Genomic DNA, 16,629 nt, shown 5'->3' on the forward strand with positions numbered 1-16,629 from the left:
CTCCACCACGTCTCACTGTCACCTCAGACATCAGACATCTGGCAGCGCCACACACACACACGTACACACACACATGCGCACAGCAGAGATCTTCAAAACATTCCCTACAGAGAAGCATTTTGAAGTGAGAACAGACACGGAACACCTTGACAAACCAGCACCGAAAACGCGCTCTTATTTTTCTTTCTCTCTCTCTTTGGAGAAGAACAAAAGTTGCCCTCATAGATGTCATCAGTCAGAAAGAACAAATGGAGCGCTGACCTGTCAGAGGAGATGAGGTGTGTGCAGGAGGAAGGAAAAGAGGGGTGAGATGAAGGGAGGAAAGGCGTGAGGGAGGTGAGAGAAAAGAGTCTGACAGGGGCTGGGGCTGTTAGCATATTTATGAGGACAGATTTTCTGTTCAACTTCAATCTATCTGTCAGCGGTGGCCTCTGCTTAAAGCGTCACCCAACACCCACCTTCACATCATCATTTGAGGCCCACCTTCTTACATTTTACATGCGAAACAAATAGGATGCTGTTAGAAGAAGCTATTTGTATTCCGTAAAGCTTAAAAAAGTTAACCGAACATCTTTGAGTGACTTTAAAAGTTGCTCCAAAACACGTCTCCGGGAAATGTACGACTTGTTTGGGGAATTGTAAGTCATTTATTTTATTTCTTTAATTATTCTTATTATAGCCCAGTGATTTCTGTATTTAGGTCCCTCCGTCAGCTTTCCCGTTCCGATATTAAAGCCTGCGGTTTGTGAAAGAGATTAATGTGAGTGGAGGTCAAACATAATGGAGTCAATTTTAAGGAAAATGAGATATGATCACATTGCTTTTGTCCTTTGTTTCGTGCTGCATTAAGTTTAGTTCTGTGCGACTGGCTTTAAATTGAACTTCCCTGGAATATATTTATATATATATTACATTTTGTTCTCCTTGCAGATGAGAAGCGAACAAAATGTCTTTGTCCACGTTTCCCCCCATTTTGTGCAAAAATATATTTGAACTGTCATTGTTAATAGAACCTAAACAGTATTTGTTTTGAATAAATTGCAGTAAATGCTCATTTGAGTGGTTGCATCCATGTGTGCAAATATAGACCTTCTGATGTCTCGAGCTACAAAACAAAACCAGACAGCTGAGCCTGGTTTTCCATTACATTTTCATTAGGAAAGAATGCTTTGTGTAGTATTTGATTTTTAAGGAATGTGGCTTAATTAAACTGTCTATTTGTATTAAAGTTGATTGTTTTAAAATAAAACACAAGAGTCTAAGACGTACGTGTACATTTTTCAGTTTATTTGTCACCTCCTGGTATTAAGGTGTTTGTGTGCATATGCGTAAGTCTGTGATATCAGTATCAACGTGTGTGTTTGTTTGATTTGCTCTGTGTGCCCCGTCCGCATTTGGCCTTGATTTCCAAATCTATCTGGCTACAGTAACACACAACTTCCATGTATTCAAATCTAGAATATTACGACCCCTTTTATTTATAGACATGATTCTCAATATCCAAAAGTGAAAAAAACGGATGAAAAGTTTGGAGATAAGGCTTTCTGTCACGTTAAGAACCCCTGTAAAGTGGATTAGCGATGCTAACGGCTCCCTTGAGGAGCCTTACACACTACACTGGAAAAAACGGCGCAAATGAAGACCGCACTTTCAGAAAAAGTATATATAGATTTATAGATATAGATTTATATTTATTTTGAAGTTTAAAAGAGTACAGTTAAGACTTCTCACACGTGATATAACCTACGTATTGTCTGAGAGAGTAAGATTTAGGCCACAGCTGTCCTGCTCACAACGTTAAACACTTAACCCTGACGGAAAAAAATCCCTCGGTGGAATCCGTTGCTTTTTTTTTTTTTCTTTTGACAAAGTTGGAATAGATTTAGGGAAAACACCTTATCACACACACAGCCGCACACAGAATATAAAAACAGTCATGTCTAAAAGAACAATATTGCATTTGTAATGCACAAATGAATTTCCTGTACAATTGGCTTTTCAGTGGTGTGTGTGTGTGTGTGTACATAAACAACTAAAGGGCTCAGTGAATATATCTCCATTTTTGTAGTTTTTGTTGGTGGTTCTCGTCATAGTTTTCATTGTCTTTTTTTTGTCTTGTGTTTTTTTTAACGATGTACAGTAGTGCTGTAAACAGGCACACGCAGAAGCCAAGAGGAATAGTTGTCCCCTTGTTTCTCTCCTAGTCTTCCTATCCTCCGTGTGTTTTAACGGTCTAGTTTTGTCCTCCGTCTCAGTCCCGCTGAGAAGCGCGTTATGTCCGGCCGCTCGGGCCTTGCATCTAGCTCTGCGAGTCCGGCTCTTTCATCAAGTTTGTTGAGGTCCTAGAGGCTCCGGAAGCCTTCGGGAACGCACGATCATCTGTCGCCTCTGGAAATAGAGTCTGAAAACTTGATGCTCTTTGCTTTTCCATCAGTTTTACTGATTGTGCAAAATCACGCCGTCTCTGGTATGTCCACTCGGAAAGAGCTAGCATATCCTTTTCCGCGCTAAAAAGGGAAAAAAAAGGAAGCTTATTAAAGATCTGCTTTTTTAGGCGGCAAACCACATAAAGCGTTGTGCTAAGACCCTTGGCTGGTCCGTACAGAAGCGGAGCTTTGATGAGGAACTATAGGCCTAACTATTTCCTCAAAGTTAAACGTACCACCCACACAGCCTCGGAGCGCTCTTTCTGAGACAGATGTCTGAAGGTTTCAACACAACAAGAGCAGTCGATAATATCTCAATCAATCCCACTACCACCTTCATCCTCTCTAACACAACAAACAGTAGTAGGCCGTCTAAACCTTATAAACTCTGGCCTTTTGAGAGCATCTGTTTCAAGCTTCTGAGCTGATGTTTGGCATGACTAGTCAAATAAATCTACTGCCTGTGTACAAAACAATAGGGAGTTTCTGCCTTTCTTTTATCTTTGTATTTTACAAGTTCATTTTAGGCTTCAATCTCTGTCAATCTCTAGTGGGTCTTTGCCTATGGTCAGATATCTGAGAATGTTTTAATGTTTGATCTAACATCGTATCGCATTAAAATCCCACAACTAGACACAAGGGCTTTAGTAATTCCCTGCATTTATAAATAACTAAACAATTTCATAGTGCAATTTCATGTTTCAAAGCATGAGAAATGTTTGAAATAATTCAATTATCAAGGTTGTGAAACATTCTGAATTCAACTGCGAATGCTTTTTAAATCCCTGATTTTGAATTTGAATGTAAGGAAGTAGAATTAAAGTGAAATGTATTTCAAGTTGGTCAAGACACATTTTAAATCTTGGCTTGACATGTTTTAAAAGTCTTGGAAGATTTTTATATCTTTAGATAGATATTCTAGCTAGCTGTTCTAATCTAAATCCCAATTCAGTTCCCTGTGAGTGAAGCCTATTCGAACTCAAATTTACAATTATGTTTTCAAACGGGGTCAATTCTTCAGTTTTGATTTTTTTTTTTTTCCACAACCTTGATAACATTATTTGACTGGGAGTAAATGTATGAAGAAAAAGCTAATTGTACACTCTTAAAAATAAAGGTTTTGTTCACTTGGTAGGGTTCTTTCGATTTGGTTCTTTGAAGATTAAAATAGTTCTTGATGCTACATTAGAGGTTCTTAAGAACAGCATATTGATTCCTCCATTTAAAATGTGCAGGCCTCCAGGGGGCTTTAAAGCACCGGTAGATGGTTTTCTAAAGAACTGGAGGATAAAAAAAATTCTTGAGGAAGTTAAAACGAGCATTTATTTTTAAGAGTGTACACCAGAAACCAGTAGATGAAGAGCATATGAAGGATGGACAGATGCTGATGGGTGAAGAAAAGCAGAAGTGTGAGGGCTTAGAGTACTTAGAGGAGAATTCAGCAGCACTTCACGCTAGAGGCCTTGAATTTGGAAAGTTTTTGGGTCAGATCAAGAGAGAGGAAAGAGCTCTCTCTTTGAGATACTCACACAGACAGGCGGCTTTGTAAGGCATGCGAGAGTTACACAGAAGTGCATCGAACTCTTTCCTCTCTAGCGTGGAAGCATTGAGGTGGTGTTGATGGTGTTGATGTTGGTGTTGGTGCATCTGGTTGGGGTGGTGTAGCGTCTCTTTGCCAAAGGTTGAGAATGACTGATCGCCCGCCAAAGTCTCGCCCTCAAATACCTCAGAGTCGGGCACAGAATCCATGCCCGGCACGTGCAGGTTGCTGCGGTAATCGGCGCCCTGTCGTGCCTCGGTGGGCACGAAACTTGGCATCCAGCAGCGATCTGAGTGGCCGAGGGCTTTGCACTCCTCTGTGCAGTTGGAGAACAGGTCTGCTCCTACGAGAGACAAAGGAGAGTTGGGTTAGCTTGTGTTTAATTGTCCATGTGGGAGGATGAGAGCGAGAATCTGATCCCAATTGCACTGGAAGCATGTAAGTGCATTAAAACAAGACAAACATAAATAAATACAATAAACCATGCAGTGCATGTACGATATAACGCGCCCTCAATGTCTCCTCTCATAGATAAAAGACCCAACCGCCACTTTCCGCATTAATTCAACCAATCAGTTTGAGTTACCCAGCATCTTTTTTAGACTTAATCAAGCATTATAAATATGTAAATCCAAATGAAATGTAATACATGTCATTCACTTTGAAAACATTAGAAGCTCTATGCATGAAATGTCTTTGGCACTTGACGTGCTAATCATGAAAAGATTGCGTTGTGCTGTTTTTTTTTTTTCCTTTTTGGTGACTTTTAAATTACAAATTACCCTGATCAAAGCATGTGTGGAGAACATACACACAGTGAGTGGATGGAGTCAATGCTGTAATCTCTTCTTGAGGTCTCTCTTTCCCCTCTCTCTTTCTATTTCACATCAAAGGTAAACTCTCTCAGACACCAAGCTTGCAGATAAACCCGATCCTCTGTTCTCTTTCCATCTCTTCCGCCCGGCTACAAGATGAAGGGATATATTATAAAGGTCATAACCCCTTTTACTCTTTTGTCTCTTTCTTGTTGTCTCAATTAAAGGAACAAAAAGTATAAGGAACACAATAAGATATTGCATCATCTTGAAAGAAAACACTTCAGTGAGCTTCAATGGAATAAAAGTATATATAAAAAAAAGATTGATATATCTATCTATATCTAAATAACTTAAATTGCTTTAACTAAATAAATATGTCATTTTCTGCATGATTTTCCAAGAATTATTTGAAACAGGCTTTAAAGGAGAACTCCACTTCCAGAACAACAATTTACAAATAATTTACTCACCCCCTTGTTATTCAAGATGTCTTTCTGTCTTCAGTCATAAAGAAATTATGGTTTTTGAGGAAAGCATTTCAGGATTTTTCTTCATATAATGGACTTCATTGGTGTCCCCATTTTGAACTTCCAAAATGCAGTTTAAATGCAGCTTCAAAGGGCTCTAAATGATCCCAGCCGAGGAAGAAGGGTCTTATCTAGTGAAACGATTTTTTTTTTTTTTTTTTCGAAAAAAAAAGTTTATATACTTTTTAGGCACAAAACCTCATGTTGCACAGGCTCCGGGATGTGTGTCCACAATGCTACGAATTAGTAATGGTTCATTCTTGAGCGATTCTTTCATTTTGAACGGGGAGCGATTCGTTCAGTCGCGCATGCACAACATCCTATTAGGTTCTGTACTGGAATTATTTCACCTGTTTCGAGTCTTCGGGTTTTTCAAGTCGTTCGTTTATCTTATGGGACTGTCACGTGATGAACAAACGACTCATCCCAAAAACTTGTCAGATAAGAGGTGAGGTGAGCTAATCATAGACTAAAGACCCAGGTAAACAATGAATTAATCTTTTCTGTTTCTTATAGCATTATAGTTTTGTCTTGTTTGTAGTGTGATCAACGTTTGTGTAAGCAGGGAAGTAACACATAACATTTTAAATATATTTTGCTAAAATTAACGAAATTACTCGAAAAAAGATTTGTTCATTTTGCTGAACGAGACTCAAAGGTCCGAGTTGGTAAAATGATCCGAACTTCCCATCACTACTATGAATCACGTGTAAGTTCATCATCTGTGTACTGAGTATGGCAAAAAACTCCATCTTATTTTCACCTACAGCTTGAGAGAAGGACATCGTTGTACCTTTTTGTTTGTAAACAACATTTGGCTTACTTGCACTTTCTTAGTCTTTGCGCGTTCGCTTTGTAAACACTGGGTCTGTAGTTCCGCCTTCGTTCCACATGACCTTTGACGTGATTCAATAGTACGTAGCGTAGTGAATGTGCATCCCAGAGCCTGTGCTACACATGCTTTTGTGCTTAAAAAGTATTAAAAAAAATATTTTCCGAAAAAATGACAGATCGTTTTGCTAGATAAGACCCTTCTTCCTTTGCTGGGATCGTTTAGAGCCCTTTGAAGCTGCATTTAAACAACATTTTGGAAGTTCAAAATCAGGGCACCAGTGAAGTCCATCATATGGAGAAAAATCCTGAAATGCTTTTCTCAAAAACCATAATTTCTTCACGACTGAAGACAGAAAGACATGAACATCTTGGATGACAAGGTGGTGAGTAAATTATTTGTAAATTGTTGTTCTTGAAGTGGAGTTCTCCTTTAAGAACCAAGGTCTGCCCTCAATGTCAGGCCTACAGCATCTTTCTCAAAGGTTTGACACACACACACATACAAACAAACACTTCACTCGAAACACAGATTTTATTCTGAAGCTATCACTATACTGAACTCTGAACTGAAAACATACCCTCCAACTTGACATGCAAGAGCCCTTTATGTGCGATCACATTATGAGCACCTTATTTCATTTACATGCAATATGGCCTTCATGTGTAGTATGCGATATTAACTATTCTTCAACTATATATGTTTGAAAGTAGTGTATAGTAAGAATGCATATTTTACATTTTTTGTCCAGTCCTTGAGTGCACCAGAATCTTGTTGTATGTTTGTACAATGACGATAAAGAATCTAATCTAATTCTCCATTTTCCAGGCCTTTGGAGCCAAGCTTCGCATCCAGTGTTAGGCCCACAAACATTAGCTTCTTTGAAAATATATTTTGATTAGCGGCATGTAATTCAAGCAGTCTGCTGCTAATATCCAATGACTAACGTCCTCACAAATCACAAAGCCAAGAAGCTAGCGCTACAAGAGCGTTACAGCTAAAGCCAGCGTGAGGGAAAAGATCCTGTTAGTTTGTGCGTGACAGTTGCACGACGCCTTTTACCCCCGCCGCCACCCCAGCAGGTGTAAGCCGTGCCGTTTTGACGACGCGCATATGAGGAGAACAGAGAGGTGAGCATTTTTAAATCCCCTTTCGGCTCCTGTGTCTAAAAACCCCGCATCTAAAACAGTCAGTAATTACAGCTGGAGGATTAATGAAGTGCCATTTTCAAAGCAGCGCTAAGCAGAGATGTTGAAGGTATGGAGCGGAGTCAGTGGTGTGTGTGTGTGGGGTGGGGAGGGATGTTCTTTGCTAATCCTCAGACTAGCCCTTCAGACAGAAGACAGGTCAGCATACACAGACTTTGGGTTTCTGGTTTAAAAGAGGATTAGAGTCCTTCTGAGCTACATGCAAACAACCTACTTAGGCCCGGGCTTGGTAAGACTCTTCTAATTACAGACCCAAGTATAAGATCGACTAGGCAGCAACAAGTAGTTTAGACATTAAACAAATCTGAAAGCTATCTATGACAATATTCAAAGGTCTTCATTTTATAAGAGACTGGGAACAAAGGTTCTTTGTGTATATTTCTGACATACAAAGAAGGTGAGAGAGAGAGCAAGAGAAAGAGAGAGAGTTTGATATTTAGAGAGTGTGAGATAAGACACTTCCACATTGTGTAATCGCACAGAGACATCTTGATATTTCTTGACATTTTCTGAAATTAATTGCTCTCTGTACTCATCCAGTGTCCTTTTTTTCAGTGGAAAACTGGAAAAGTAATTACATTGTTGACTTGTGGTTCAATATTGCAAGAAAGAGTCAAAGCTGATGAAAATGCAATGCTCTGCTTGTCTGGTTGAAAAAATACATGCTATTTTTATATATTGTATTAATTACAGTTTCAGGTAATCCAGTGCTAACTATAATTTTAAATGGCGTCCAGAATATTTTGGGACTGATCCACTTCAAACACATTCGGATTATAAGAAAAAGAGTTGCAAGGGTTTTAATATTTTCCAGTTAAAGCAGGTGCTCCACTAAATTATTCTAGAATTCAGCTCAAAAACACTACACTACAGTTCAAAAGTCTGAGGTCTTATATCTGAAGGCTTATTTATTTATTTTTTTATTTTTTATAAAATACAGCAAAACAGTAATATTATGAAATATTATTACAACCTGTTTTCTGTTTTAATATATTTTAAAATGAAATTTGTTTTTTGATGGAAAAAAAATAATTTTCAGCAGTCATTACTGTATCATTCTAATATGCTAATTTGGTACTTAAGATTATATATATATATTAACAAATGTATATATACATTAACAAAGATTATTAAATACTGTAATAAAATGCATTGTTTGTTTTGTTCATGTTAGTTAATATTAACTAACATGAACAAAACAAACAATGCATTTTATTACAGTATTTAATAATCTTTGTTAATGTTAAAATATAGTTGTTTATTGTTAGTTAAAGTTAATTTGCAGTGCATTAACTATGTTAACAAGCACGACTGGTGATTTTAATAATGCAGTAGTAAATGCTGAAATGAACATTAAGATTAATAAATGCTGTAGAACTATTGTTCATTCTTAGTTCATGTTAACTACTGTAATTTACTAATGTTAACTAATAAATGCTGTAGAAGTATTGTTCATTATTAGTTCATGTTAACTAATGTAGTTAACTAATGTTAACTAATGAACCTTATTGTAAAGTGTTACCATTAATATCAATGTTGAAAACAACAAAAAAGTTTAGAACACAAGTCTGGAAACGATTATATTTCCATTCCACAGGATTTTTTGATAAACAGAAAGTTCAAAAGAACAGCAATTATTTGAAATACTTTTTTAAAAACAATCTTTCCTGTCACTTTGGATCAGTTTTGCTGAATAAAACTATTCATTTTTTTTTGTAGGAAAAAATGAGAAATGTTGCACCATTTTTTATTTTGCACTTTATTAAACTAAAATAAGACCTTGGCAGTTACATGCTGACATAATGAGTGGTGTTATGTTGTCAAAAAAATCAAAGACTCTCATCTCAAAATCTGACCATAAGCGCTCACAGAATCCGCATTTAATACTAGATGAAAAAGGCAATGACCAGATCACCCAGAGGCGGATCTTAATACGATTATTAAACAGGGTCTCTATGCAACAAAAGGCTAGAAAAAAAAACACCACAAGAAATTTCAAAATGTGTAGTTTTGCCCAAGTTGTTTAGAGCTCTACATCACTTTTTTATGATGCTCTACACTGTGCATGACAAAGTGAGAGAAAGAGGGAGAGAGAGATAAAAAGAATTATAGATTAAAGAAGATATAGCAATGGACTGTAAACGAAATGATCCATTGAAACATCTCCTTCCCTCTATATCTGCTCTGCTGCTTTCTGAGCAGAAGCTCTGCAAAGCATTAGATCTGATAATAACCTTCATTTGCTAATTGGTATGCATCAGGCTGAAAATAAATTACTGATCAGTGAGCTGTTTCTGAATTCTGAACATGACCTGCAACCCAAATGAGGGATTCTGTTGCAACGTGGCAGATCCTCGGGATAAAAGAAATGAAACTGGAATGAAATGAATCAGGTGTGCCATTGCATCAGAGAAGCTCTGAAGTTCTCCACTATGTATTACAGATGCGTTTTTATGCATTAGAGAGAAATTAAGCGATGCTTATCTCCGCCTGTTTTTAATCTAGCTGAGATGACTAGATCGGGATGCATCTACGTTGCGACACTGTAAGCGACTGGATGACTAAAATTTCCTGTTTCAAAAAGCTCATAAAACAGCAGCTGGTTAAGACACAAAATGTCTGAATTTGTTTTTTTGAAAGGATGAAGGCAGTTCCTAGCGAATTCTCATTAAAATGAACAATGCACGCTTCTGAACGCTCTCCAAGCCTGCATACCAAGCGGCGCTTTCAATTATCTTAATTAAAGAAGATAGTATGCAACAAAACAATTAATTTTAGTGGGGACAACATGCTCACAAATGGGGGTGGGGGAGCACAACAGATTTTTTATAGTATAGAGCTGTATCTTAAAAGCAAGTGTTTTTTGATGGCTTGTGACAACTAAGGCAGATGGGCTAGCTGACCTTGTATGGAAAAAAAAATCTTGATTTTAATCTAATGTTTAACTGAGCAAAAATAGGCTAAATGAGAGCTGAAGCAGTCCAGCCACAGCATATGGTGCTCTGGAATAACAGCAGAGGACATATGCTCAACCAAAGAGAAATTAATGATAATAAGATGCAACTTTTTGGTTGTATTCATTTGTGTCCAACTATGTCATAATTACATTATACAGTCAACTTCACAACGCACTTCAAGCAAAGTGTCATTTAGCAACAAAGCACCGTTTCCATCGCAGCATACAGCTGAATCTCATTTCCAAAGCGCCACATGTGGTCTTGCGAAGGTGTGGACAAGCAGTGTCCTCCGTCAGTGGAATGCGGGCAGAGGGATTAGGGTGGAAGGGGAGTTTGGGGAGGGGGTCGCACGCAGTTAATGAATCGCTTGTTTGTTTGCTGCTCAACCTATTTGGTCCCATTCCCACAGAGTCGATGACAGACCGCCTGGACTGATCTAAATTCCATCATGTCTTTGGAGACGTGGGTGAAAGGGAGATAGTACCACTGAAGTAAATCCCTATTATGAGGAAGTATTCATAAACAATTGGATTATATTCTCCACTACGGCTGTTGTTCCCAAAACGTGCTCATGCATCCATACCCAGAGGCCCGCCGGCCTAAAACATTTCTGCTAGGATTCTGACAGATCCGAAAAGCCATGACATGCCTTGATCAGGGGTTTTGTTCTGATTGTGCGAGGATGAAGCTCAATCAAGCTATTTCCAATCTGCCATCTTTCATCCAGCATGTCTATCTCGACAGTTCACAAAACTGTTTAAACCCACATCTCTACAAGCTCAGCCTGACCAGCAGCTCTTCTGCTAATCAATAACAAAACAAGGGAAAAATAGAAACTGACTCCTACGAACTTACCAGAGGAATGTCCGCGATGCATTGCATCATGGTCGCTGTCTCCCTGCTCGCTGTCTCCATGGCCGCTGTCTTTTGAGCTCACGATATCTGCTTCTTGGAACGCAGAGCTGAGGGAGGAGAGAGGGTTTGAGTCAACCGCTATGCCACATGACTTTTATATAACCACATTAATTCAGATGTTAATAGACTTATCATATTGGGAAAAAAACATAAAGTCCTTTCATAAAGTTTTAGGGGTCCGTTAGGTTAAGTGCTTACCTGTTAACACGTCTTGGTCGGTCTACCAAATAACTGAGCTCTGCTCTCTGGTGTTTTGTCTGCAAGAGAGAAATCAGTTTGAAAGAAGCCCAACAACAAATGAGTAATAATTGAACAATAATACAATAAATCTATAAATAATACACATCACAATTTAAGCTTCACTCACTGGGGGCACTGCAACAACTTTATGGGCAGGCAAAATCATTAGGCTCCGCTGCTATTCAGCAGAATTCAACTATAGACGGATCTTTGTTCTTGTGAGGCTCTGCAACACCGTGACTGGCATATATAATGACCTATAACCCGGAGAGCTTTTCACAAACATGCAAATCTATCACTTCAGTGACTCACTATGTTTACGCTCTAATGTGGGTAATTTCACAGTATAGGCCATATAGAAGATAATAATAAGAAGAAAATGTAGAACAGATTAATGTTGCTTATGTAGGTCTGCGAGCAACCAGTTAAGAACCTGTTTGTTTTTAGAGCTCATTATTTTTGAGAGGAAGATTATTTTTGTTTTATTCAGTTTTAACTCACTGACTATATATTTAATTAGAAAAAAAGATAATTCAAATGTAAAATAGCAATCTATTTCAAAATCATAAATAAAAAAAAAACATAAATAAATAATAAATAAATAAATATATAATACGCAATCCTTAAAAAATCTTTTTTTTAAAGCAAATTCTATAAGTGCTCGTACCTCACTGGAGAGCAAGCTGCCGTTAGATATGATGTCCGGTTGCTGCTGGTCCGTATAGCCGGTCACTATTGCTCCGCAAGGGTTGTGCTCTGTGTCGTTGCTGCGCGACGGGCTGCAGGCCTTCAGGAACATGAGGTCCGTTTTAGCCGATTCCGGAGTCAGACAGACCTGGTAGCAGTAGTTCTGACTTTGATGGAGCGAGCCGAAGCTCCCTGACTCCTCCACGGGCACCTGCGCGGCGCTCGCCACGCTCACGTTGGCTGTGTTAGTGCTCTGGACCAGCATGATATCTGACTTGCTCAGTTTCTTCTTTTTCCGAGCGGCCCGGGCTTGTCGGCCGCAGCAGCCGCCTGACCCGCACGACCCGCAGCCCACCAGGCAGCAGCAGTCGCTCGCCAGGCAGGTGCTGTAGATGTTGAGCTTTTTGTCCTTCTGACAGCGCACGGCCAGAACAATCATAGCCAGGAGAAAGATGAAGGAAACGGAACCGAGCGCGATGATGAGGATAAGCGTCAAGTCCAGAGACGCGTCTTTGGCCTTGGCCGTGCCGCGCTCTCCACTGTGGCCCTCCACAAGACTGTCCACGAGTGTCACCTGGACCAAAGCGCTGCACGACATAGGAGGCTGCCCGTGATCCCTTACCTCAATCAGCAGCTCATACAGCTGTTGTGGGTCTCGTTTGACTGACACCCGGCGGGCCGTGCGCAACTCCCCGGTGCGCCAGTCCATTCGGAACATCCCGTTCTCGTTGCCTCTCTGTATACTGTAGGACAAGCGAGCGTTCTCCCCATCATCTGCGTCCATGGCGACAATGCGAGTAACCAGGTAGCCTGGCTCGGCGGAGCGCGGCAAAGGCTCCCGCGCAGTGCCATTTTTTCCAAGAGGCGCAATCACAGACGGCGCGTTATCGTTTTGATCCACTATAATGACGTTCACCGTGGCGTTGGACCATAGCTCGGGGCTGCCTGAGTCTCTGGCTTGAACCACGAAGCTGAAGTCTTTTAGTTGCTCATAATCAAACGATCTGAGGGCGTACAGATACCCATTTTCCGAGTTGATGGACACATAGGTGACCACAGACATACCCTGGATTTCACACTCCACTATGGAGTAAGTTATATAAGCATTCTGTCCGACATCAGGATCGACTGCACTGACAGCGTAGATGTAAGCACCGGGGACGTTGTTTTCAGTCACATACACATCATAAATGGGCTGCGTAAACGTTGGCGCGTTGTCGTTCTCGTCAGACACGTGCACTTTGATTGATTTGCTGGTAGCCAGAGATGGAATCCCTTTATCTCTCGCAACAACGGTGACTGTGTACGCCTCTACAGTCTCTCGGTTGAGAGGACCGTCAGTCACAATCGTGTAATAATTTCTGAAAGAGGTTTTGAGTTTAAAAGGAACGTCTCCGAGAATCTCCACATGCGTCTGACCGTTGTCTTCAGAGTCTTTATCGGTGACGCTGAGCAGCGCGATGACGGTGCCAGTGGCTGCGTTCTCGCTCACTGACTCCGTGACGGTGCTGAAGATGATCTCCGGTGCGTTGTCGTTCACGTCCGTCACTTTGACCAAAACTTTACAGTGCGCGGGCACGGCATTAGGTCCCATGTCTTTCGCTTGCACGTAAATCTGATAGAGGCTGCTCTCCTCAAAGTCCACCTCACCTCTGACCTCTATACGGCCCGTTCGGGCATCGATATCGAACAGTTCCTTGACCCTGCTGGAGATGTGGTTGCTGAACGAGTAAATGACCTCTCCGTTCGGGCCCTCGTCTGAGTCGGTCGCGTTCAGCTGGATGACGAGCGTGCCCACGGGCGCGTTCTCGGCCAGGTTGACCGAGTACACCGGCTGATCAAACACAGGGACGTTGTCGTTGGAGTCGAGCACCCTGACCACAAGCAGAGCTGTACCTGTCCGAGGAGGCTGGCCGCCGTCCACGGCCGTGAGGACGTAACGGTGCATCGCCTGCTGTTCCCGATCAAGTGGCTTTTCCAAAACCAGCTCTGCGAATTTGTTTCCGTCAGTCTGTGTTTGCACGTCTAGGTAGAAATAGTTGTTGTTGGTAATGTCGTAAGTGCGCAATGCGTTACTACCGACATCCGGATCAAAGGCGCTCTCCAACGGGAAGCGCGTACCCGGGGTCGCGCTCTCGGATATTTCCACGGTGATGTCTGTCTCCGGAAAGCTCGGCGGGTTGTCGTTGATGTCCACCACCTCGATCTCCACGCGAAAGAGCTCGAGCGGGTTCTCCAGGAACACCTCCAGGTGAAGCAAACAGCTGGCGCTCTGCTTACAGATGCGCTCCCGGTCGATTTTCTCGTTCACGAAAAGCACCCCGTTCTCCAAGTTTACTTCCAGGTACGGCGTCCGCGAGCTGGGCACCACCTGAAAGCGGCGGGATGAAAGTTTTGTAAGGTCCAGTCCCAAATCCTCTGCGATATTCCCCACAAACGTGCCATGCTCCGCTTCCTCGGGCACAGAGTAACGTATCTGCGAAACTACCCCATCCGCGAGACACAGCAGGAGCAAAAACTCAAACATCTCCACTCCGGAAAGGACACTTGGAATATTTTATCTCCGCGGAGCACGCAGCAAAACCATCACCCTCTTCTCCAAGGTAAGGCGCGCAGGCGTGCGTAAGGCTTTGGTTGTAGGGTAATATTTTTCCTTAAACGGGGCTGTCAGCCAAAAACCATGCTGTCTGCGTGCTGGTTTACACAGGACCGATTTCCCAAGGCGATTCCCTCCACGAACAAGCTTTAGAGTCGCAGCGGATTTCTGGCACAAGTTAACATTACAACATTACACTGTCACTGATACTGAGAAATATCAGTTGGCGTGTGATAAAACACAATATCATAATCCACAGAGTTAATGCAACAAATGCATTGTATATTAGAGCTACAGTCTCTGATATCTGAAAGGTCCCGGTATATCTGGTGCGCTCCTGCGGGGTCCGCTGGCACAGTACTGAAGCATCAACGCTTAGCTGTTCGGTTTTCCCGCAGCACCCTCCCCTCGCCAACCAATGGGAGCACCCGGCACCAGCACAGCTGAACCTTTATTGGCTTTGCATACGTCAGTCAAGCCTCATGGTAGCGGATAGACACGCCCCTGGTCAGAGCTGCGGGATTTCTGGTCATAATGATTGAATGGCTGATGAGTTCGTATGAGAATGAGTCAGAGAGAAGAACGATCAAGTTGTGGAAAAAAAAAATGTATATCAATATGAGATTGTTTAACGCTGTAATGTCTCTTTGTCTAAATTGTGTATTTTATATCTACTGGATATAAACATACACAATTCCATACATTATTATTGTTATAATGTACAATAAGTGTATTTAGTGAATTTTGTATCCTTTACATGTAACAACACCACTTTATGGGTGAATTGTGTATATGGTGATTTGACAATAAAAGGTATTTGATTCTATTTGAAATGTAGAATATATTTGTATATTTGCATTTCATTTCACAACAAGTGCTGCAATGCAGCCTATTATGTCTCTCACTTCAGACAAGGCTGTTTTTCTTCACTGTAAGTATTTTTAAATGATTTTGTATAATTTATATTTGTATATAATGCATTTAATATATCGACTGCACACATAAACCAGACAGACTCTCTACTACCGTCTTCATCTTGCAATGTGTGTTGTCTTTGGAGCTTTCTCCGGTTTGGTTCCCAAGCGCGAGCCACATGCGCCTCCTAGCTGCCAAAACGAATCTGTTGCGCTGCTGTCAGTCACGCGCCTGGGATTCCTCATGGCAACTGCACAGAAATCTGTGGAAATGTCCAGCATTTGCATACCATCCCTCTAATTAAATAAGATACAGTTGAGCACAACTAATATGCTGGATTAAGTAATTAACCCGTTTAGACCCAACGTCCGTTCTAATGGGCATCACTTTTCTCAGTTTTTTTAATTTATTTATTTTAAATTAATTATTATTATTTATGTCAAGCAAAATTAGACTGAATCCTGTTCAATCAGTATATGAGTGTAATATAATTATTTGTATTTATTTATTCATTTATTTATTTATGACATTATTTTTCGTCCAAAAAGGGAGTCACAGTAAGAAAAAAAGCTACGACTTAAAAGCTGTTAAATAGCCTGTTGTCCAAATTTCCTCAAATCTTCGCCAGAATCGAGTCAGAATATCTTTATCTTCAGAAAATGTCTGCCAGAACTTAATAGATATTTTATATTCAAAACCGTTTGCCTGTCAAAACAGCAGAAATAGGTTATTGCACTGTATCGCCATTCACCTGACAGTTTGAAAACATGTAAAAGTTGTGGGTGGTGAAACATCAAAACCATATTTAGCCTTTTAATTATATAGATGTTGTTCATTGTAATGACAATTACAAATAGGCTAACTGCTAAAACACTGTCATGACTGTGACTGATTATCATGTATGTCTGCGCTGCAAGTAGAAATATCCCTTGTCTCGAATCATTTCTGTCTGCTTTAGTGCCTTATAT

At 40.7% G+C, this 16,629-nt stretch overlaps 1 protein-coding gene across 2 annotated transcripts; it reads right to left on the minus strand.

The window, feature by feature from the left end:
• Positions 1-1,841: 1,841 nt before the first annotated feature.
• On the minus strand, positions 1,842-15,446 carry pcdh10b (protocadherin 10b). Of its 2 annotated transcripts, none has more exons than XM_051127974.1 (5): positions 12,131-15,446; positions 11,422-11,480; positions 11,164-11,270; positions 4,152-4,309; positions 1,842-2,507 (listed from the first exon to the last, which is right to left on the minus strand). In XM_051127974.1, the coding sequence occupies exons 1-5, from the start codon at positions 14,675-14,677 to the stop codon at positions 2,454-2,456; spliced, it is 2,925 nt and encodes a 974-aa protein (XP_050983931.1). In that variant the 5' UTR covers positions 14,678-15,446; the 3' UTR covers positions 1,842-2,453. The 2 variants fall into 2 exon arrangements, with proteins under 2 accessions (XP_050983931.1, XP_050983930.1); XM_051127973.1 differs by having other exon boundaries at positions 3,956-4,309; positions 12,131-15,445.
• Between the last annotated feature and the right edge of the window lie 1,183 nt (positions 15,447-16,629).

Source organism: Labeo rohita, chromosome 14 (assembly GCF_022985175.1).
Source record: "Labeo rohita strain BAU-BD-2019 chromosome 14, IGBB_LRoh.1.0, whole genome shotgun sequence".
Classification (NCBI taxonomy): Eukaryota; Metazoa; Chordata; class Actinopteri; order Cypriniformes; family Cyprinidae; genus Labeo; species Labeo rohita.

Excerpts from the sequence above, each read along its gene's own strand:
- pcdh10b (XM_051127973.1), bottom strand. The coding sequence starts at position 14,677 with ATGTTTGAGTTTTTGCTCCTGCTGTGTCTCGCGGATGGGGTAGTTTCG. Across the intron at positions 11,271-11,421 it reads CGACCAAGACGTGTTAACAG|CTCTGCGTTCCAAGAAGCAG; the intron begins GTAAGCACTTAA and ends CTCCTCCCTCAG. Across the intron at positions 2,508-3,955 it reads TTACAAAGCCGCCTGTCTGT|CGCGGAAAAGGATATGCTAG; the intron begins GTGAGTATCTCA and ends TTCCCTTTTTAG.